We start from the raw sequence: 25,105 nt of genomic DNA, 5'->3' as shown, positions 1-25,105 counted from the left end.
TGGTCATGACTAATCATGATACCAAGTTTGAAGTCTCTAGGCCTAAGGGTTCTTTATTTATTGATCGGAAACCGTTTTAAACATACAAGGTCAATGTGACCTTGCCCTTTGACTCTTTGACCCCAAAATCAATAGGAGTCATCTACTGGTCATGACCAATCACCATACCAAGTTTGAAGTTCCTAAGGGTTCTTTAGTTATCACTCGAAAACAATTTGGTCTACGGACCGACAGACCGACAAGTGCAAAGCAATATACCCCCTCTTCTTCGAAGTGGGGGCATAATAAATTCAATAATCAAGTGAAATGTGTTTCAGTTTAATGGTTTATACAAATGTATACATTTACAAGGTAGTGAACCAATGCAAACTTTGTGGTTCAGTGCACGATTAAACAAGAGGGTCATGATGGCCCTGAAGTCGCTCACCTGTATATAGGCCACCGGAGCGGGACCAGTTTAAACCCCAGGGCTTTTATTTGAAACAAACTTGGTAGACACCCATTAGAAGATGTTTCATGCTAAACATCTAAGGTCTAGCTGACGTTGGGTTTTTAAAAAGAAGATTTTTTAAGTTTTTTTTCTTTACACATATAGTTAAAAACAATGACACCCCTTGGGCAGGGCCAGTTTTTACTATACACATATAAGTTTTTGCTATACACATATAAGGAAAATCAATGTCCCCCGGGGCCGGGCCAATTTTGACCCCAGGACTTTTATTTGAACAAACTTTGTAGACACTCACTAGAAGATGTTTCATGCTAAATATCTAAACTCTAGCTATTTGGTTTTTTTTCAAAGAAGACTTTTTAAGTTTTTGCTATACACATATAAGGAAAATCAATGACCCCCTGGGGCGGGGCCAAATTTGACCCCAGGGCTTTTATTTGAAAAAACTTGGTAGACACTCACTAGCCAAATATCTAAGCTCTAGCTCTTTGGGTTTTTTTGGAAGATGATATTTTAAAGTTTTTTCTTCTGGTTGCCATCGCAACCAGAGTTCTGCATGGAATTAAATTCTTTGAACAATTTTCAAAGGTGACCACAGAGACCTATGTCTCTGGTGACCACCAAAGGAACATTCCTGTGAAGTTTGGATGAAATTGGCTTAGTGGTTTATGAGGAGATGTCATTTAAAGTAAAAGTTTACGGACGACGGACTTTGTGACAGGTGAGCTAAAAACACTGAAATCCAATTCATATCGGGTTTTCATAAAAAAAACTTTTAAAATGCTCAGTAGAATTTATCTTATACTCTTAATTCACACTGGCCATAGCTTTCGCAGAAGCGGCGGGTCCATCGCAGAGGAGGTGGAGTATTCGTCGCAGAAGCGGTGGATAAAATATAGCCGTTTGCTGTTGTCGGTAAGTATATATATATATATATATATATATATATATATATATATATATATATATATATATTATAATATATATATATATATATATATATATATATATATATATGACTGTATTTTGTTTTATGTTTTAATGTTTTTACTGGAAACACTTAGTGAGACTGGAGCCCACATATATTCTCTTTCAACTTATTACACGCACACGGTGCAATTCATTGCCGCTTATGCAAACGCTTCTGTTCAATTTGACGAGGGGACGCCACTTTTGCCTAATTTTGGTTAAAGCACGTACAATTGTGTGCAAAACGACCCCATAATACAACGGCATCATATCGTATGTATGATACTTTCACAAACTAACTATATTTTGGAAAATTGGAAAATCATTATTGTCTGGTTATAAAATAAATGACAAAAAATGATTTCATCGCAGACGGCGGTGGATTTCATTGCAACGCAGTGCGATGGGCCCCGATAAAATTTATGTATAGTTTCATTATTTTGAGGGTAAACATGACGTAACACACTTTTTCAATTGAGTACAACCCTTTTCTTACTTTGACATCTGAGAAACGTGTTTATTTGATTTTAAAACAATATTAAATATCAAGCAAAGTGAATTCATTTAATTTAATACTTCTTCCTTCTTTTCACTTTTCAATATTATATTTATATGATTTCAAAGACCGGAAGCGAGAAACAAGCATAATTCAATGAAAAAATTGACAAAATAGGACAGGCAATAATTCAAATCCAGGAAGGCAACTCTTTTTTTCCCAATTGTTTAAGTCAAATAAACATTGAATTGAATATCAGTGTTGCAATTAGTCTTAAAGCCAAAAAACGCTGGAAAGCAATGGTGGCACTATAAAAAAACAAATTGGTTTATAATCTCGCAACCTTCACCTTTCTGACATTCTGAGACCCAAACAAATTCAGCGCCTTCTGTGCTTTGATTATACAGGGGGGTTCCGTGCGGCCTAGTTTTACATATAAATTTAACGTTAACTGTTTAGAGCGTTTAAGCGCCCATTGTACGATTTTGGTCAGGTGATCATCCGCACAGTGTTAAGTAACAACATTGCAAATATTAAGATAATTAAAGCAAGGTGATACTGGGCATGTTAAATATCTAAGCTCTGGCATCATTCTGTTTATACAACGTTAACGGCCTCAAACATTCATACAAATTTTATGGAGGGCAATATTCCTAAATTCAGAAAGTGGTTTAGGAGGAGTTAAATGTAATGTCATCAAAACAATGGCACAAATTGTAAATATTGCTATGTTATCTGTTACCAATAAACATATTGACACTTTAATTGTTTCTTGTGTTATTTTTGGTTTGACTTTAAAAATATTAAACTAAAAGTGGTGAACTATACTATAAAAATTTCAAAATTATAGTGTTTTCATACCATCATGTTCATTTAATGGAATGGTCTGTGATTTTGTGCACATGTCAGTTTTACAATTAACGATAATAATATGTTTCAGACTACATATACAGTTTGTTTGTTCTTGTAATTAATATAATTAAGCATATTTTGCTGATGTATTAGGGAATCAACACTCTTTTCATGTAAGTTTTTTGCAATACAAACTATTACCTTGTATATTTCAGTCTAATTACAGCATTATAATGCTACTAAGTTACAGACACTGTCAAGGTCCTAGAATGACCTTGTGTATAAAGACTTATATGTATATATTTCATATATTATTATATCATGAAGCCAAGTGGAACCATGGTAATGTCTCGCTTGAAAAAAAAAACAACATTGTATGATTTGAACATATATTTTGGGAGGGTGGATGTGTGTGTGTGTGGAGGGATTTAAAGTCTCTGACATAATTTTAACTGTAAAATATTCGACTCACTTATGATTAATATTTAAAAATTACATGTTAATGGCCATAGTAAGATTTTCACTGATATCAAATAGCCTTTGCCAACAGTATATAACCAGGCTAGGTCACATTTCAATTTTTTTAAAAAGATAATAAAAACATTTTTGTCTTTACACTTTATTGAAGAAAAAAAGCATTCACAGCAAACTTTCAAATATATATTCTAACAGTAACAGTCTGACCCGAAATTCATATTTAACACACAAACTCTATTTATTACAAAGCAAATGAGGTACTTACTTGCTGCAAGTAGACCTGTCCTTGAGAACTATACATGTAAGTGAAGAGCTTTATATTAAAATCCTACATCAATATATCTAATTTGTAATTACAGTTTATAATAATTATTTCAAATCAACCAGAGAGTAAGAGTGCATCCAAGATACCTTTAGAAAACATACCCAAGATGTGAATATAGCTTAATGAAGAATATCTGAAATTAGTCTGGTGACCTGACTCCCAATGACCTGAAATTAAACATAAAAGTATTGGTCTTGCAAGAGAGCTACTTAACAAATGAGCCGCGTCATGACAAAACCAACATATATATAGAAATTTTTGCAAGATTCCAACATACCAAATAAGATGATAATAAATAAATGAAGGCTGTATGAAAAAAGAAAATCTAATCTTTGCCTCAGTGATATTTACCAGAACGAAATCAACCTCAAACTGCAAGTGAGGACAGTTGTAACAACATTCTATAAAACAATAACTTGCCTGACTGCCACCAGCATAAATGCCTGACCAGCTATGCAGAACATTTAGAATATATACTTTTATCAGTTTAATACTTAGTCTAGTAGTTGATAACTAAAATAGTTTTAAATTTATCATATGTGCAACTGACAGCTACAAATCAAAGCTAAGTGAAGTCCATTACAAGAAATAAGCAGGGAATTTGGTTGACTTTCAAAGCATGAGCAAGTCTGATTACCAGAGTGTAATATAAAAAAAAAACAATTAAATGTTTCATTTTACCAATGAGATATGATATATATATCACTCACTGTTACTCACTGTAGAACTTATTTTTCTTCATTAACTGCAATCAGATTAAAAAAAAAGAATTGCATAAATTGTGTGAATATAAAACAAAATTCATTTCAATATCTAATTACTAAGGTGTAAAATGTTTTGATTTTTTTTACAATTCAGTACATATTATTAACTATGATATTAATTATTCTCTTCCCAATGGGTTTAAAATTCTTGTAAGCGAGAGAAAATTATAATTATACTCATATAACTGCCAATAACACAGAAAGGAAAGTTTTACATGAATGAAGATTGTATATATTCAAGATATACCAAAGGACATATTCTTGTGTCTTTGACAGCTAAGAAAAAACTAATGTTCATGATTAAATGCATTCTGTTAAAACATTATTAGTATTTTTAATAAAATATTTTGCTGTATTTAAGCTCAAAACTACAATCATGTATCCTATAGTATGCTTAAAAGAAAATTACAAGAAGAAAACCCCAGATGCACAACTACATAGGCTGACCAAAGTCCTTTACAATTTAATGACTAAGGTCATTATGAATAAGGTCATTTACTTCTTGAGTTACGTAAGTTGAAACACAAGTTGAAAATTGCAACTTTTTATTAAGTCAAGGGTTATAACTCTTAACAAAATTTAATTAATCCACACAAAACCCTAGGTGCACAACTTTACATGCTAATCAATATTGCTATAAAGTTTGTTGATTTTAGCTCAAGCACTTTTAGAGGTACAATCTGAGACACAACAGTTTTTACTGGGTGAAGGGCAATTACTCTACAAATAATTAATAAATCCACAAGCAAACGTACAGGTGCGCAACAACACATGCTAACCAGTTTCATAACTCCATGTCAAATACTTTTTGAGCTACTTGCGATAAAAATTGAAAAATGTTTGCTAAGTCAAGGGTATTATCTCTATCAAAGCTGAATTAATTCAAATGCAAAACTTCCTATGCTGATGAACATTCCTGTAAAGTTTGTTGAATTTACCTCGATGGAGCACTTTAGAGCTACATGTGACACACACAAACCACACACTCATGCAAGGACAGACAGACAAGGGCAAATCTAAATCCCCCACCTTCAAGAGTGGAGGCATGAAAAAACACACTCTTTTACAATTGCTAAATAATAAAAATCACAAACCTGTTCTAATCAAAACATTGTACATGTACATGTATTTATGTGTGCCAAGGTAGAAATATGTGTAACTGGCAAAATTTTACAATTCACATATTATTGAATATTTTCATATTTTCTAGATTAATTTTTGTGACAAATTTAACAAAATGTATATCTATTACTTAATACACATTGATTATACAATATATAAAAAACAGAATAAAATGTTCTAGAACAAAATATTCTAAATATAATTACAGCTTTAGTTATTATAGTTTAGTGAACGGATAGGCACTTTATTAGAAATTTACAAACAAGTCAGTTAATTTACATGTGGGTAAAAAAATAAATACTGTTGTGTTAGTTCTTTATGGCATATTTCTCGAATAAAATATCATGACTTTAATTGGGAAGTTATACCAGTAAGTCACACCGCAATTATGACATAATATTTGATGCAAAGAGCGTTGAACATCTACCATCACAGGTTCTTTACCAGCTGCGCATTTTCCTTAAATTTCAATTAAAACAGTCAAACGTTCCTTTTCTTTCTTTTTATGAATATGCCAAATAGAATTTGCGTTGTAATGAACTCATTATACTAGTTGCTGACTAGCTATATGGGACAATATAGCCTTGCTGACATAAATATAACCCCGCTTAACTCATATTTATCTCATTCTGGCTCAGTTCTCCAGTATATCTGATTTCAGTAACTTGTACACTAATTATATTTACTATTAAATGATATTAATCTCAGTCTTCTGATAAATCTCAATGAATTCAGTATTTTAATATTGAAAAACAAAGCAATTATGGCTACAATCTTTGAACAAAATTTGCTAAAAAGTTCCCTTTAATTTTATTACATCTCTTATATAAAACACATCATTTTACTTCCATGTAACCAACAAATTTAACCTAATATCACTAACTGTCACAAGATGGGTGTACCGATATCACTCACAGAACAAAGTATTCTCATAAGCCAGGACTTAGTTGTTTATCTTTCTTTAGAAAGAAAAATGCATATCTTATTCAATGAATTAATTTGTTTTGACATTTTTAGTTTAATATGGAGAAAATAATTCCACCTTGAGTTTACTTATTTTCTTCTATTATTTAAGTGTAGGTTACATTTAATTGCTGTATTTACATAAAGTGAAAAATACTCATTTTAGTCAATTTCTGTGATAATAAGAAATTTTTCAGATAAATACACTGTAATTATACAACTTCAGTATCACATGGGTTAATATCATTATATACATTGATTAAAGTGCTGCTACATTTACCTCCCTTTAAGTTATTATCTACAAGCATACATGACTGAAATCATTTTTAAAATAACTGTTTTGTTCTGTCCATACTGTATTTCTAATACAGCAAAGGTAGGCATCCATTTATATTAATGTGTTAGCCCAATATCTGTTGTGTTATATTTCGTTGTAAATCTTTAAATCTCAAACTACCTATAACATTTCAATTCATTATTTCACACTTAATCTAACACAACAAAAATTAAATCTTTAAAAACACCAAAAACCTGCAAAACAAAACAGTCACAAGAATTTACTTTCTTGCATAGCAGACTGGCGTTTCCGTGAGTTTTATCCATGCCGGAAATTTCATCTGGCATGGGGGGTGCCAGATGAGTCGCGTGCCAAACAACAACTTCATTTTAGCGCACTTTATGAATGAACCACATTAAAATGACGTCATTTTAAAAGGGAAATATGTGCTTAGGATGATGTCATTTGGCCGTTGTTATTTAAGTTGTAAGGTCATACGCTATTGTAGGAAAATAGTTATGGATGAAATTATTTTAATTTCCATGAACATATATCATATTGATGTAAATCATTTTAAATATGAAATAATATGGCAGAATATGCAAGAAAAAATATCTGATATATGTTTGCGGTTTGGATCGGATTTTGTATGTAATTTTTCTTTATTACATAATTATGAACCAAAGTTAAATCAATTTTCTTGTATCTTGTTCTTCAATACATATATACTTTCATACTAAAGCGGTGATTTAAGTAAGTTATTAGCAGAAAATGGTCTAATGAATTTCAACCTTTACTTCCTTACCTCATTAAATTCAATATTTTTTAGTTTTCTGCTTTATTGTATCTACTGCATAAAAATATTTTATTATTTTGTATAAAGTGTAATAGCAGATAAAAAAAGTGCTATATTAAGGATGTTTTACATGGGCATAAAGAACTTCTTAAAAAAAAAAAAAATTCTAAAATTAAATAATTACAATGACATGAACAAAACAAAAGAAATATAATTATTGCTTTAGTCAGCCACATAAAAACAAAAATATATATGTTATGTTAATTATTCTTAACATTCATTCTTTTTTTTTAATTACTCACATGTTATTTTCTTTATTTCCTGAAATTACTTAATATACTTTAAAAGATTCAATAATTATTTCCCTTTATGATTTGCTGAAAAGTGAAGAAAATAATGGAAATATGCAACAAACAATAAAAACATATCATTTTTCCAAATGAATGTTAAGTTTAAGTTAACATCTTTAAAAACAGACTTTAACATGAAACAAGAGGGCCATGATGGCCCTGAGGTCGCTCACCTGTATATAGGCCCCCTCCGGAGTGGGGCCAGTTTAAACCCAAAGGCTTTTATTTGAACAAACTTGGAAGACACCCATTAGAAGAATTATTTCATGATGTTAAGTTTTTACTACACACATATAATGAAAAACAATGATCTCCCCCCCTGGCAGGGCCAATTTAACCCCAAGGGCTTTTATTTGAACAAACTTGGTAGACACCCATAACAAGATGTTTCATGCTAAACATCTAAGCTCTAGCTCATTGGGTTTTTTAAAAGAAGATTTTTTAACTTTTTACTGTACACATATCGGGGCCAATTTTGACCCCAGGGCTTTAATTTGAACAAACTTTGTAGACACTTACTAGAAGATGTTTCATGCTTAATATTTAAACTCCAGGTATTTGGGTTTTTTCAAAGAAGATTTTTAAGTTTTTGCTATACACATATAAGGAAAATCAATGATCCCCTGGGGCGGGGCCAATTTTGACCCAAGGGCTTTTATTTGAACAAACTTGGTAGACACCCATTAGAACATGTTTCATGCTAAATATCTTAGCTCTAGCTCTTTGAGTTCTTTAAAAGAAGATTTTTTAAGTTTTTACTATATGCATATAGGGAAAATCAATGACCCCTGGGGCGGGGCCAATTTTGACCCCAGGGCTTTTATTTGAACAAACTTGGTAGACACTCATTAGAAGATGTTTCATGTTAAATATCTTAGCTCTAGCTCTTTGGGTTCTTTAAAAGAAGATTTTTTAAGTTTTTACTATATGCATATAGGTAAAATCAATGACCCCCTGGGGCGGGGCAAATTTTGACCCCAGGGCTTTTATTTGAACAAACTTGGTAGACACTCACTAGAAGATGTTTCATGCCAAATATCTAAGCTCTACCTCTTTGGTTTTTTAAAAGAAGATATTTAAAGTTTTTTCTTTCGGTTGCCCTGGCAACCAGAGTTCTGCATGAAATTAAATTCTTTGAACAATATTTAAAGGTGACCACCAAAGGAACATTCCTGTGAAGTTTGGATGAAATTGGCTTTGTGGTTTATGAGGAGATGTCATTTAAAGTAAAAGTTTATGGACGGACGGACGCCGGATGGACGCCAGACGAAAAGCGATCACAAAAGCTCACCCTGTCATTTTGTGACAGGTGAGCTAACAAAAAATAATAACATTTTAACTCTTTAAGTAGGTTAGTGTTTGTAAGTCAGCATTAATGAAATTAGATCTATCTGGCCAACACTGGTCAGTTTCAATAAACTGGACAAACACTTGCCTACTAAGTGGTTGAAATCATGTTTTGACTATTGATTCACTGATTTAATGGGTTAGTAACAAGTTGTTACAGATTAAATAAATGAAATGTTCCACGGAATTTGAAAAACGGAACAATAAATTATATCATTTGACAAAATAAAATTTCAACCACTTTAGCACTTACTAAATAGCATATTAGAATAACAACAGTTTTAATAGTTCAGAGCCAAGCTTAAATTCAATTTAATATATTTACAATATATTGTATTCAGGGATTTCATTATCTTTGAAAAAACTCAGGGTCACTCCAAATATATAAGTACCTGCCAGAAACAGTGGCCCATGACATGCTGCAGGGAAATTCATCCAGCTACCCAGGGTCATAATGATCATACATACCATATCCCCCACCATGGGACTAAAACCCCTGATTTTCATCCTTGTCTCCCAATCTCCCATCATGGGATCGAAATCCACCGATTTTCAAAAATTCAACCAACAAAAAATTAAAGCATCATATTTACCAATAAACATTATTAAATAGACTTAAACAACTTTTACAACTATACATGCCTGAAGTAATATCTACACCTTAAAACTATGTAAGCATAGTTTTAAGATTACGACTGGTTTGCTCTTGTTTAAAAATCCCCCTACTTTTGGTCCAAATGCCCTGCTTTTTAAAGCCAATTTCCCCTTTTCGGGTGTCTGGAAATATGGCATGTATGCAATGATCCTCCTGTGTATTGAATTTAAGTTTGACTGAAAATTATATCAAATCAATTCATTTAAATGATTAAAACAATATCGCTTTTTAAAATATGTAACAAAATAATTCATAGTTAAATAAAATTCCAATCCAAGTACAAAGTCCATGATGGATTGTTTCTCCTCCAAACACTTTTGTCTGTAACAAACAACAGACAACTGTCTGTGGATGTGTATTATCACACACAGAATCTTTTCCGAGAAAAGCTCTAGTTAGGATTAAGAAAAAGAAATTTGAATATGACAGAAAGTAAAAGCCTCTTCAATCACATCACATTGCTTGATTTTACTGAAACATAATCTATGGGTACTTTTTATACTGTACAAAAATGGTTTGTTTAACAATGATTTTGCTGTTTTTCAGTATTTTTTTTTGGCTTTAAATTGAATAAAAAAAATCAGAAAACATTCTTTGTTATGTCATATCAAATTACTTAAAATCCCTCCCAGCAATGCTATATAGCTATATAAGTTCAGGCTTTATAACATTTAAGTGAAAACAATTCACACTCTCATTTAGTGTAAATCATTTTCTTCAGATTCCTTTCCCTTAATCCCATTTAAACTGCTAATTACAGGCCTTCATTTTTTAAATCAGTTATCTGTTATAGACAAAATGTGTTTGAGGGTGCCATGGTTAGGGACTGTTGGAAGCTATCCCTATCACCTTTAGATAACATCCACAATGACTTCTATCCATGGAAAGTCCTTCAAGTTCAATAATGTGATGACTCCCATCATTAGGACAGCCTAGACAAAGTAAATAAAAGAATCTGTAAAAGATAATATGATATGAGGTTATTATACATTGTTGAGTACAATACTGGATGAGAACACAGTTTTCAAACCTATAATGCACAAGGCACAATATTAGTCAGGTATAGGTTTTATGCTGTGTTTGAGTCCAATAGAATCAGAATGGTTCTTAAAACATTGTATAATGACCTCTTTATTTCACACCACTATTTTTTTGCATTTTGACAGAACTTTGATACTTCAAGTACAATAATGACATGATATGGGTTTTTGAACTCTGAAATGAAAACAAGGCCAATGGACAATGATATGCATTTGGAATCTGAAAATGAAAAGGAGGCTAAATTGGTTAAGATAGGCTTCAATAATGTTTTCAGTTGGAACATTACAGGGTGCCAACGCTGAGAGTTCATTAGTTATATTCCATACTTTGTTTGTTTGATTGGGTTTACGTCACACCGACACAGTATAGGTCATATGGCGATGTTCCAGCTTTACTGGTGGAGGATGACCTCAGGTGCCCTTCTGTGCATTATTTCAGGCACGAACAGGCACCTTGGTAGAACCACCGACATTCCGTAAGCTAGCTGAGGTTTGAAGTTAACGGCTTTAACCACTCGGCCACGGACACCCCTATATTTGATAGTGTGAAATATAACATATATGCAGGTAAGCATTTTTAAAAGATTTAGAAATTCATCTTAACAACTATGCTAATACTACTACATCATAATGGCACAATAAGATAATATAAATATAGCTAGAGATTTTTTAAATCACAAAACAATTAAAAAAAAAAGAAGATAAGGTTGTACCATAATCTGTCAACTTAGCAGTCAATTTGTATTGACCATTTTCTGTTGCCATGGTTACATGAGATGGTCCAAGATCATGCGATGTGCTTGGATCATGTGATGGCTCAGGGTCATGTGATGGTCCAGGGTCATGTGATGGTCCAGGGTCATGTGATGCTCCAGGGTCATGTGATGCATCAGGAACATCATCCTGCCTCTGAAGTTTGATTAACAAAAGTTATATCAGAACTTGCAGGTGTAATTTTGTTTTCTTTAGACCTGTCCTGTTTTTAAATAATAAATTACCATGGACAATTAGACAGCTAGTAGTATAGAGACTGAAAACATGTGCAGTTTGACTTGGCTTTATACTTAAGGCAGATGCCTGTCATTATTTCTTCAGATATTCAGAATGTCAGCAGGGCGGCCTGTAATAACAATTATCAACTTACTTTCTTTTTATACCTTTGCTTGCTAAATATTAAACTCAATTCTGCTTTTTTTGAATTTACATTTGACTTCACACACTAATTAATACTCTTTAAAGTTGTCATGATTGAACTATTTTTTCAAAAGGTACTTAATTGACAACTGTTTCATTTGCATACACTGTATAATAGAACCACAATGATTGTTGTGAACTGGTCTGTTTGTTATCATAACATAATTGCTTTAGCCCGATTTTGATGAAAGCTTTGATTTATATTAAAACCACTTTTGAGTCCACCTATTTCTGGCACTAACCAGTACTGCCTGGTTTTGACCCCTATTGGGCTACTACCCATGATTCTGAAACTGATACACAAAACGACCTCTCCACTTTGGTCTACATCTTGTTCCAATCCATGAATAGCAGTTAATAAAGTTGTCTAACTTAATAATGTAGGTGGTAATTTGATGTATCATAGTATTTAGTGGGTATTGCTTAAATATAAAGGCAGGTTATACAGTAACTGTGAGAACATCATCTTTTTGCCTCATATTTCTTTGGAAAGTACAGTTTGTTTTGATTTGATTTAAAAATTGTAGCAAAACAAGTAAAATTTAAACACAATTCTTATAAATGTATTGCCTGAGTTGATGATGCTTAAAACATTGTTTGCTACAACAGATGACATAATTAAGGCTTTAAGCATAAAATCCTTTATTGCTTGAAAAGAAAGATAAAACATACTTCTTCCATATACTTGGCAAGATCGACTGCAGAGTAGTCATCACTTCCGCCTGCAACATGATCAAAAAGTCAAAATTAATATTGCTATGGAACTCAGAAGTAAAGCAAACATTTAAATGAGAAGAATACAATCATAAACCTTTAAACTTTTATTAGTCAGTCGACATATTGTGCTGGTTATTGACCAATCAAATGCATGCCTGATCAATCAATTACATGAAATCTGAGTTAAGATATAGAAAATATCTTTATACATGTATTATAATCTTGGACCATGCATAGTAAACTTAAACTGACTATAGTAGTGAGAGTGAAAATGGAAGCCTGTTATTTCCTCCAGCATCCCTAAGGGGATTGGAGGTTGAGGTCACAAAATGACTTATATACATTTAATATGAAAGATGATAATAATATTTTTCTATCCTTGATTCTCCTTACCATGCTCTCTTTGAAATTTTCCTTCTGCCCAACTAACCCTTCTGTCTTGATATCCCATGTCTATACAGCTCTGCCGAGCTACTAGTTTTTTGACCTGGAAAAAATTAATGAGCAGATTTAATATGATTAAAAAGATTTATATAAAATAATAAGTAAAGCAGGTGAGGAACACACGTACAACACCTTTTACAACAGATTTATATAAAGTGTAGAACTCCATATTTCTGAAAATAGGTTTACATTTTCCCATCAAAAAATTGAACCTGAACATAAAGCCCTTATATATTTTTCTAACAGGGAAAATACAATTTCTTTAGAAATAAGTGTATATCCTAGCTTTTACTTATTGTTAGTAATTTGACACCACAAATAAGACCATAAATTTATGTCCAGTTTTTTAAATTTTATGTCAAGCTTTTTTGTATAGACAGTAGTTATGACATTATATGATGGATGTCATGTAACAATGCCAGCATTCTCTGTATAGCAGTATGTTAGAACATGTAAGATGCTGAATGATGCACATGCTGATTGTTAACAAATTTCAAATCTCATCCAAATAATGTTTCATTTTCTTTCCATGTGCAAATATTAGATCATTTAGTAAGCAACAATAAGTGTTAACCACCATGTCAAAATTTTGAGATTTATTTTCATGCATACATAAGTATTTGTTATATTAAAATCATTAAAGTATCAAATTTAACTATATATGATCAATAAAATCATTGAGTAAAACAAACATTGTAGATATATTTTCACCACAGGCAAAAGTATCGGACCTGGGAAGTTAAAATATGACCAGATTGATAAAAAAAACCTGTGTTCATCTTAAAAGTGTCAAAAAAAAAAAAAAAAAAAATGTAAATAATGACCCCCTTTAAAATATACTATAAGTTAAGCCCTTTTGAACACAGGTTTTTTTTATCAATCTGGTCATATTTTTTCTTCCCAGGTCCGATACTTTTGCCTGTGCATTTCAGTGTTTATCTATCTATAGTGGAAAGTGAAATTATATTTTGATAATTTCACTGTGAAATATTTAATGAAAAATAAAATATAATTTTCACAGTAGCTGAACTTTATCTGAATGTGGATGAAAAGAATATAACTTACATAATAAATAAGACTTAGTGAAATACCGTCAGAATTACAAACATTCATGAGTAAAATATGCTTGATTATGAAAAGCTTGTGAATATCTGCACATATCATTATAAAAACGTAATGTACATGTAATATGTAAAATTTTTACAGATTTATTTTTCAAAAAAGACGATCTGAGGTCATGACTTGATGACATCATGGATGAGAGTGCATGTTTTTTTTACACATCAAAAACAACAAGAGCTGTCGGTAGGACAGCAACGCTCGACTATTCTTAGTGCTTGATAGTAAAAAAAATGCTTGATACAGATACCTCCTCCTGTTTACAGGTTGGGGTAATGATGGTGAACAAGTGTGCAAAGTTTCAAAGCCATATGTCAATGGACTTTGAAAATATTTGAACTATTACAAAAACTTTAACGTAAATTCTAAGTTGAAAAAGGGGCATAATTCTGTCAAAATGCTTGATACAGTTACCTCCTCCTGTTTACAGGTTGGGGTAATGATGGTGAACAAGTGTGCAAAGTTTCAAAGCCATATGTCAATGGACTTTGAAAATATTTGAACTATTACTAAAACTTTAACGTAAATTCTAAGTCGAAAAAGGGGCATAATTCTGACAAAATGCTTGATAGAGTTACCTCCTCCTGTCTATAGGTTGGGGTAATGATGGTGAACAAGTGTGCAAAGTTTCAAAGCCATATGTCAATGGACTTTGAAAATATTAAAACTATTACAAAAACTTTAACATAAGTGGTTACGCCGACGCAGACGCTGACGCCGACGCTCGGGTGACTACAATAACTCTACTTATTCTTATCGAATAGTCGAGCTAAAAATCAGTAAAATGACTTAATACCCCTAAAAAAAGCATGAAATAAATAGAAAATTTATTTGTTTTGTATGCAAGGTCAACTTAATTTCACTCATGAACACCAGCTTTTATATTTTCACTCAAGGCGACACCACTCATTAAAACATTACAGAAAAATATTTATTTTGATCTAATATATGAAAACAATCAAACACCTTCTATATATCAAGCAAAAGAAAATCATACACCTAGCTGAGAAAAGAAACTTAAAATTATTTTGTTCTGTAATGCAGCACATAATATCAATAATAGGTGCAAATTGTGTGCACATATCAAAGAATAACGCATAAAAGCATCAGTTAATAATTTAGAAGCACATTTATATGCTTATTTAGGGGGTTCTACAGTAAGTATTACAATAAGCATTTTTTTTCCAACATTATTAATCTGATCAATTTTTTATCTATCATCTATTTTATTTTTATGTAATTATTATTAAATAGAGAATCTGCATCTTATTTATTCCAGTATCTCATTTTTTCTTTTCTTTTATTGATTAAACATATGAATATTTTAACAATTTTTAAGAGAAGATCATTGTAAAGATCAAAACTTGTAGACTTTAATAAATAATTTTAACCTATTAGGTGGTGACGTGTGGTTTCTCTTAGTCCACCTCTTCCTCTAGTTTAATTTTTAAGAGAAACAAAAATTATACAATACATATACCTTTAAGTTCATATGCATAGTAATATATTATTTTGTCAAACAGTAAGTAATGAAATACAGAATTAAAAGTTGAATAAAAATTGATGCATTTTCCACCAGGTTACAAACCCACAAGCCAAATTCATTTAAGAATTCATAAAATATAATGCTTATAACTTGGTTATAATTTGGTTAATCACTTGCAGTGTTCCTATGTTTACCTGAGTTAATCTTTAAATTTTAATGGACAATGCCTATATTTTTAGAACTGACAAAAGTTGTTTTTACAAACATGTCTGCAAATTCAACCCCATCCTCCCTGTCCCAATCACACATAAAAACTCAACCAAATTAACCACATTAAAACAAAGGGTGATGGGGCCCTGACAGCCTAGATAAAACAAAATTGATGATTTACATGTAAACTGGTTTTCAAATCATGAGAGAATGTACAGTTTGACATTGAAAATAGCAATGCTGATATAAATACCAACAAGGGAGTTATAGTAGCTATTCATTGCGTGTACAAAAGTATTTTTAACATTAACATGTCAAAACATGTGCAAGGGTCTTCATTTGTGTGTGTTTGAATGATTTTCTTTCAAAGTTTCTTTCAAATGTTTTATTTTCATCAAAGAAATAGACTGACACTGCATGAAAAAGGTTTTTTCATCAGCTGTTACTAATTATCAGATCATGTACTATTAAATATTAACCATTAAAATAGATAGCAATATACAAATATGACTGTGAGTAAATGGCATCAAAGAGAAATTAAAATTAAAATTGCTAAAGATACCTAAAATAGCACATAATATTAAAGCAATAGTACAAATTCTGTGTAATTTTGCATTAATAATTAGCTTACAAAAAGCAAAGCACTGCACTTAATGTGCTTGTGGACAATTTAGGATAATGTTTCATAATCTCTTCTTTATTGTGAAGAAAAAAAAAGAGAAGAAAACTTTCACCTGACATCTGAGTTAAACGCTGGCATATAAAAAAAACATAGAATCTATACATAGCAAATTTCAAGTCAGAACAAATAATTTTACAGATAATTTTCAAATGTTTTCACCTTTAAAAATATTTTTCAGTTCAATGAAATTAAACACTAAATACCAAAGTCACAACCTATAGAAAATTTATATATATTGTGACAAGTGTCTATTCAAAATATTGTAAGCTTATATTATATTGCTGTTAGCAAACAAAATAAACAAATCTTTATACAAATCAACATTTTTGAAAGCAATCACTAGAAAAAGTTATTCTGATATGCAGCAAAGCAATTTACTAAAATCAAAAGCTGAACTATATCAACAACAAACAAAAATAATTTCTAGTTAAACGCAGAAGAATAAGTAACCTGTGTACGAAATTTTCTGCACGGAAATGGGGCGGAATTCAAAGGCAGATTCCGCCCAGAAATTTAAATTCTCCCCGAATATACAAGTGTTAAACCATTTGCTTTTGGCACGGATTCCGGCCGGATTCCAGGCGGAAATGGAACGGATTCTGGGCGGAATTGGGACGAAATATGCAAATGAGTTGGGGCGGAATTTTGAAGCGTAATCTTGGGGCGGAATTTTGAAGCGGAATCTTGGGGCGGAACCTTGGGGCGGAATTTCGGAGCGGAATTGTCAAACAAGATTCTGGGCGGAATTCTGGGACAGAATTTTATGAGTTATAACATGATCACATATTTTGGGGTAAAATTATCAATAATGTATCACATTAAATTTTCTTTCACAAAATTTAATATAAAAAATATCATATCCTTTAGTTCAAATACAGAATAGAATACCCTACATTCACTATAACACAAACAGTTTTTTTCTAGCTGCAGGTTTTTGGAATCTAAGAATCCAACACTTATTTTTTTTTGCAATTATTTTGCTGGAAGTGTTTCAATCATAAATTTGTTTCAAATGTTTCTGATTATTTAAATTACTATTTCTTTAATCCATGTCTGTTTTAAGTCCACTGCCTGTGTTTCCTAGAACTTCTTGTGGTTGTGCTCACCTTTAATAATAAAATTCATAATTAATTAAACAAATATTTTGTAATGAATTATGTTTTATTGCATAATTATATGCAGTTATATTTTATATTTTTTAATGATATAAATATTATGTTTCAACAGTATTAAATATTAACTATGCTTATAAAGCATATTCAAAAATACTAAAGCAACACAGAATCAGTTATTCAAGTGTACATTAGTGTTTAAGAATTGCTCTGTATAAGAATTAACTGACTGCTTTATTTGTGACACTATTTATTACTGGTTATGTATTTTTTAAGGAAAGATGTTGAATAGTTAAGAATATACCTTTTCAGGATTAATACTGCACATCATTATTAAACACCTGGCATCTCACAGTCAGCACTTAAGACGTTAAGTCCCTGAGAAGCCTGCAAATTATGAGTGTAAAATGTAATTTTAGATTGTTCCATAGGAAAGACAACACAAACATGTAAAATAATAAATGATTATGATGACCCTGTTCAACTGTACAAATTACACTGCTGATTGTACCATTTAGTCCTATTTAATCAAATTTATTTAATTTGTTTAATTTCCAGGAAATGAAAAAGATATACTTACATGCTATTTATACAATATAGATCTACACAATCATTATATTAACAAAAAAATCATTGAATAATTTTTAACTTGCAAATAATACATGTATTAAAGATTTAAAACAATAATCAGAAAAAAACAAATGTATGAAGTTGAAAATATTTAAACAACAATGACCTCTTGTTACAAATTTTAGTTGGCTACTTAGTATTGATAGTTTTCATATAAAATTAATGTAACTAAAGGTTTATAATTACCTGATTATGTTATACATCTCCTTGTCCCATGTTATCATACCAATTACTTTAACACTTTGAGATCTTAAACAAAACTTTACTCCAAAATTGTTAAAATATCAAGTACATCCTCTGTAATTTGCACTCTTTTTGCTGACCCAGATATCTTAGAATTCAAAATTCACAACAGTTTACTGTATAATGGACCGGTCCATCATTATGTAAAACAGGGTTAATTTACTCATCATCTTAACTTTCATTCATTGAATGTAAAAGAAAAATCAAATAACAAATAGATATATATAAATTTTAAAAAACAATTACAAATTTTTGTACAAAAAAATTGCAATATGTCCTAGACAAATTCTACATATGCAATTTATAATGTTATCTCTCCCCAAAATAATTACATGGAACAGCCTGATCTGTTGGAATGACCAGTCATGCATAGATGATGGGGAAACTGCTGGTCAGTAGAGTTTTATCAGAGCTATGATCTGTGTAGTATATCAAAGTGCTGCAGCACTGAATGCGACGGACATGCAACCGGAGAGACATTAAGGCTTCTTTTAGAAAAAAAAAACAAAACAAAAACAAAACACAAAATATATAACAGAGAAAATTTGTTCCATACAAGTTCGAGATTTGTAGAGCAATATATTTTGTGTCTTAAATTGATATAATTCAGATTTTCTACTTTCAAGCACTTAAATACAGAATGAAATTTATGCCTAAAAACTCTGGTCAAACTTGTAAATCAGTGTCCTTATCGATTTATTCTAAGAAATGATATGTAAATATATATAGAAAAAAAAACTATCAACGAAATATTTCTAGAATAAATCCAGGCAAATAAACTTCAAACATAATACATTATACATTTGAGAATGCTATTTAGAATTGCTTCGTGTTATATCATAGTGGGCATACAGACAATAAAATTTAAGTCATTTGTATTTTTATTTCTCTTGGATACATGGATATGTCTCATTAAAAAAAAAATTGGTTAAAATCATCAGCAATTAATAGTGTATTTCTTAGATTTTTTTTATTTACAAGGTAAAGATGTAGAGACCAGAGCACATCGTTTTTATTTTAATTTAAATGTCACTTAAGCACTACAGTGTTTAGTTGTCCTTTTCAACTTCACACTAAATTCCATTTTCAACTTGTTTGCTTCTTACATTTGTATAGCATTTCTAAAAGTATTGCATTACAATCCGCTGGTTTATTAATTATATGTTTAATGTGTACTTCCTGATCGCCTGTCCAAAAATCAGAACAGGTGAAGCAGAATCTATTTTTAGAATAGCGAAGGTTAACTCATATCATGACCTAGTAAAATATGTAAACAAACCACAAGAATCGGAAGTAGAACTGATATTAAAACTTCCTTACCATGAAAGACTACATGGCGGTAAAGTGTCTTACATGCATTCTCAAAAATAGATATTAATACTAGCCATTGTACTGTATCTAATATATTAATAACTGCTGAATATTCAGCTAAACCCACGGTATGAGTCACGAAAATAGTTCTTCTTTTATTAATGCGCGAGTTATCCTAGAGTCACGAAAAACTTTTGATTGGTTAATAATAATGTTTTGTATAATGTAGAAATATTTATTTCCTACTAATATTGTCTTGGAACTCAGAAGTTACACCTTTATTGTAGTATAATTTGCTGTCCTACTTTTTCGACAGCGGTAAATCGTTTCAGCAGTAATTTGCATATTGCGCAATAATACTACGGGACTACAACGTTTTTATCAATAATATACGTTCATATTTTAACTTGGATAACTTAATTTGGAATTGAAAAGGCTAAATATGGAAGACATTAAGATATCCAGACAAAGTATGGGAGTTTTGAAGGATCAAATTCATGTACTATTTCTTGGGCTGTTAATTGGTTTAGGACACATTGCGCGAGTGTAGCCAACGAAATCCCATGTGTAGATGACTTAGCTCTGAACGCGCCTGAGGGCGCGTCCGTCGCAAAAATCTGGGTGAATATAATCTCAGTGAATATACATTGTAGTATTTATTTACATACGGTAAATAAAAGCAATTATTGGGCATATTGGTTGATCAATTTTATATAGATTAAAAGGGCATAATATATGAGATTATTTCATGCACTGTTTTGTTTTTGTTTATTTTTTTTTTATAACAAAATCATGAATTCTTAGAATTTAATTTAAAATGGCAAGCACACTTATAATCTTGTCCCGGTGTGACTGCCCTTAGAAAATATTCTATAGTATATTCAAATTTAAAAAGCATTCTTATTTTAATGTTGCTTTCAGATGATGTCCTTAAATCATATTTAAAAAATTCATAATACAGTAAATGTATTTTAATACAAGCTGTATGAAAAATCTTTCTATTGTAAACTTATTCATTTTGGAGGTGAATGTTTTCAAGTTCTACACTAAGATTATTACAGTTGTTTTTCAGTACAAAAAATAAAAATTAGTCTGACAATATATTTATCTAAAAAGAAGGCCTATTTTAATGTCTAAAAAAAAATATATATATTAATTCTAAAAAATACACCTGTAATTATTGGTTCAGCAAAAAAAAATAAGTACAGTAGTAAAATTTCAATGTCTGCAAGTGCAAAAACAAGAGTACAATTATGATTTGGACATCTTATATGTGAAATTCTGTTCAAGAAAAATGTTTTAAGTATAGAATTCCGCCCATAGTGAAGACTATTCCTACCCAAAAAAATTTCAAAGTTGAAAATTCTGTCCAAGATGAAATGTTTAAGTATGAATTCTGCTCAAAATAAAATTCCAGCCGGAATTTTTCTAGTTTTCCGCCCAGAAAAGTGAACAAAATATTTTTCTTGTGAGACAGAATGGCACGGATTTTGCGTTTCCGTCCCTAGTCCGCCCAGAAATCACTGATTCCGTGCCAATTCCGTGCCAATTCCGTGCCAATTCTGCCCAGAATCCGTGCCAAAATTTCGTACAGGAATAGAGGATATGAATGAGTCAGTGTAAGTTCAATACTGAGTTTATTGAATGAGTTGAATAAAGTTATATTATGCGAGCCTTTGGCTAGCATAATATTATTTTAGTCAACGAGTTCAATAAATTTAGTATTGAAAAGTTACACAAATACAATACTATTTATCACATATCCAAATTAGTGTTTAAAGTATAAAAGAAACATTTTTTTAATGACGCGCCTAAAGTGTTACACTAACATTAAAGCTGCTGTCTCACTTACTCCTGGCAGAGCCCAGGACCATCCCGGTAAGTTACCGGATGATCCGGGATGAAATCATTGTTGCGGCTACACTAACCCTGGCAGCACTACGGTAATTCCAAACTAACCACCCAGGATGCGCTCCGGATCTTCCAGGCAGAGCCCAGGTGAAGCTACAGTTCATGCCAGTGCTTCCCCGGTTGTCCCCGGATGATGCTGGAAGAGCCCCGGTTGACCCAGGCAGAGCCCCGGTCAATCCAGGCAGAGCCCCGGCAGAGCCCAGGACAATACAGGTAGAGCCCTGGTAGAACCCCGAATGCCAGATGTTCCCGGACGTTGCCGGCCGAGTTAAGGATGTACCCCAGTTATTCCCGGTTGTACCCCGGTCGTTTCCAGATCACCCTGGACATCTACCGGGGCTCTGCTGGGATGTATGTCAGTGAGACTGTAGCTTTAGTGAGTCTTTACAATGCAAATGACGTCACATCAAAATATATACACAGCCATGCAATACCGTTTTTACAGAGTGGCAAAATCGGCACTGGTATGTGATAAATTATATTAGGTGACCTATAATAGATCTCTACCATATTCAAGTTGATCTTGGAAGTTTGTAAAAATTTTGATAATTTTCTATAATCACTTCCTACCTATTAGGGGCTCCACTGGATTATTTGACATGGCAGGACTGGACATAGTTTTCAAGATTAATTTCAATTTGATGTATGTCATAATACACCGATAACTTGTGTGCAAAATTTCAGATCATTTGCTCACTCCATTTCTCCAGAATAATTATTCTAATTGTGAACAAGAGTGCTCAACTATTCTCAGTGCTTGAGAGTAACATTAGTTAAGAAAGGGCCATAGTTCTGTCAAAAGTCATGTTAGACTTATAAGCCTTAGAATAAGTGATCTCCTATTATTCTGTGAAGTTTCACCCCATTTCCTTCAGATGTTTTGGAAATAAAAACTTGCACGCAAGAATTTGAGGAGGAAGCTGACACCTGATGGTGACCACAACAGCGCTCCCTATAATTCTTCAAATAGAATAGCTAAATGTCTAGCTAATTTAGTTTATACAAATTTATTTTAGTTGGATTGTGTTGGAAGCTATAAGCTTATTGAAACACTCTCGGATCAGTTCCTGGAACCAACCATTACTAAGCAATGAATGTACAACCATTACTAAGCAATGAATGTAAAGTTTCTTGCTCAAGGAAACAACGGCTTGCCCCTGACAGGGTTTGGACCTACGGGGTCAGCAATACTTAGATTACTAGTCCGAAGGGTTAACCACTGGGCCATGCCGCCAAATTTAGCTCTTCTATTTGAAGAAAATTAAAAAGCATTGCAAAGCTTTTCACTCAAATCAAGCTAGAATAGCACAAAGTTATTTTCAACTTGTTTAGGAGTATATTTCTTTATTTATACAGATTATATTTTGACCATCATTCTGTTTTACGTGCCTCAGCTGATCTATGTAAATACTTCAAATTTAATGCTTTTAGGTCTTTGCACCTCAGTGGAGTCCCTTTAATCATGTCAGCTCATAACTACAGATATCTTGTACAGAGGAATGACACTTGAAGTGCTACCACTAAAAAGCCTTTTATATAAATGGTCCAGAATGAAAAAGAAATACCAACTGTTATGTTATAAGTTTATAACATAACAGAATTACCGTATACTGAGTTTTCTCCTTAACTTTCTGATCAATGAATGATAAAGTTTCAAGCCCTAAATCTTATCTGTAGAAATACTGCTGTTGTTTCAAATACTTTTTTCTGATTAATAAGTATGACAGAGAAATTTAAACATTTTTTTTAATTTCTGCTTACCGGTATTTTAATGTGTCCATAGTTTTCACATTACAACATTTAATTTCTAACTAAATTTTTTTGGATACATAAAAATTACCTTGGTTCATCAGAGTTTGATAATTGATATCAACAACAGAATCCTGTCAGTTGATGGTATATGTAACAAACAAGATTGTTTTGAAACTTTTCATTGCAAAACCAACCATTTGAATATATACTGACGCATTGGTGCTTACAGTCTAATTTTCTTCCTTTTTTATTTTCTTCATGAGCGATCTATTTGATAATATAACATAACTTGATAAATTGTTATAACAATGATAAATTACACAATAAAGATGATAAGACAATATAACATAATTTGATAAATTGATACCACAATTTAACATAAATTGATAAATTAATTCAACAATGTAACATGAAGTTGATAGACAATGTAATGCAATTTGATACATTGATAGGACAATGTAACATAATTTCATAAATTGATAGGGCAATATAACATAATTTGATAAATTGATTGGGCAATGTAACATAATTTGATAAATTGATAGGACAATGTAACATAATTTGATAAATTGATAGGACAATGTAACATAATTTGATAAATTGATAGGACAATGTAACATAATTTGATATATTGATAGGACAATGTAACATAATTTGATATATTGATAGGGCAATGTAACATAATTTGATATATTGATAGGGCAATGTAACAAAATTTGATAAATTGATATGACAATGTAACATAACAAGTTGATATAACAATATAACATAATTTGATAAATTGATATGACAATATAACATAATTTGATAAATTGATTGGACAATGTAACATAACATTACAAAGTTGATATGACAATGTTACATAATTTGATAAATTGATATGACAATGTAACATAACATAACAAAGTTGATGTTACAATGTAACATACCATGATAAAGTTAATATGACAATGTACAAAAATAATTTGATAAATTGATATGACAAAATAATGTAACTAGCTAAATAGATATGACCTTAACTTATTACAATTACAATTAACCATGGCCAATGACTTCTGAAAATGGGATAAGCTCATCAAGGTGTATCCACATAATATTGTTTTTGGTATTCAAGTTAATGACCAGACATGAAAACATATTACCTAAAAGGGTAAACCAATGTTGACACAGCAGCCGCCCTAAGTGAGGCATGACAAAACATGTAGCTACATTTTTCAGTGAAAAGTGCAGCTTAAAATGACCCTCATAAATTAAAACATATTAACTAAATGACAAAGTCATTGACAAACAATCTTTCCCTCTAAATCAATCTGGCAATGCAACATTTCTTAACAAATCTATATGACATGTAACATAAATATGAGCTGCAGTTAAATGAAAGTGTATCATGAATGAAAATGTTCCAAAATG

General features: G+C 31.5%; 1 protein-coding gene across 5 annotated transcripts in view; it reads right to left on the bottom strand.

The window, feature by feature from the left end:
- Positions 1 to 3,371: 3,371 nt before the first annotated feature.
- The window catches only part of LOC132731442 (MATH and LRR domain-containing protein PFE0570w-like), a 30,467-nt gene continuing 8,733 nt past the window's right edge, over positions 3,372 to 25,105 (bottom strand). For 4 of the 5 annotated variants that reach the window (XM_060717623.1, XM_060717625.1, XM_060717624.1 and 1 more), the window contains 4 exons: positions 13,189 to 13,282; positions 12,751 to 12,800; positions 11,598 to 11,793; positions 3,372 to 10,776 (listed from right to left, as the gene is read on the bottom strand). In XM_060717623.1, coding sequence (XP_060573606.1) covers positions 10,664 to 10,776; positions 11,598 to 11,793; positions 12,751 to 12,800; positions 13,189 to 13,282 — 453 coding nt within the window. In that variant the 3' untranslated portion in view covers positions 3,372 to 10,663. Of the gene's footprint in view, positions 10,777 to 11,597; positions 11,794 to 12,750; positions 12,801 to 13,188; positions 13,283 to 23,588; positions 23,963 to 25,105 lie in introns of those variants that run through there. The other variant, XM_060717626.1, reaches the window with a different exon arrangement.

Source organism: Ruditapes philippinarum, unplaced genomic scaffold, assembly GCF_026571515.1.
Source record: "Ruditapes philippinarum isolate M1 unplaced genomic scaffold, ASM2657151v2 ctg4126_1_1_1_1, whole genome shotgun sequence".
Classification (NCBI taxonomy): domain Eukaryota; kingdom Metazoa; phylum Mollusca; class Bivalvia; order Venerida; family Veneridae; genus Ruditapes; species Ruditapes philippinarum.
Note: the sequence above shows the minus strand (reverse complement) of the source record. Positions and strands in the feature narration are given on the sequence as shown.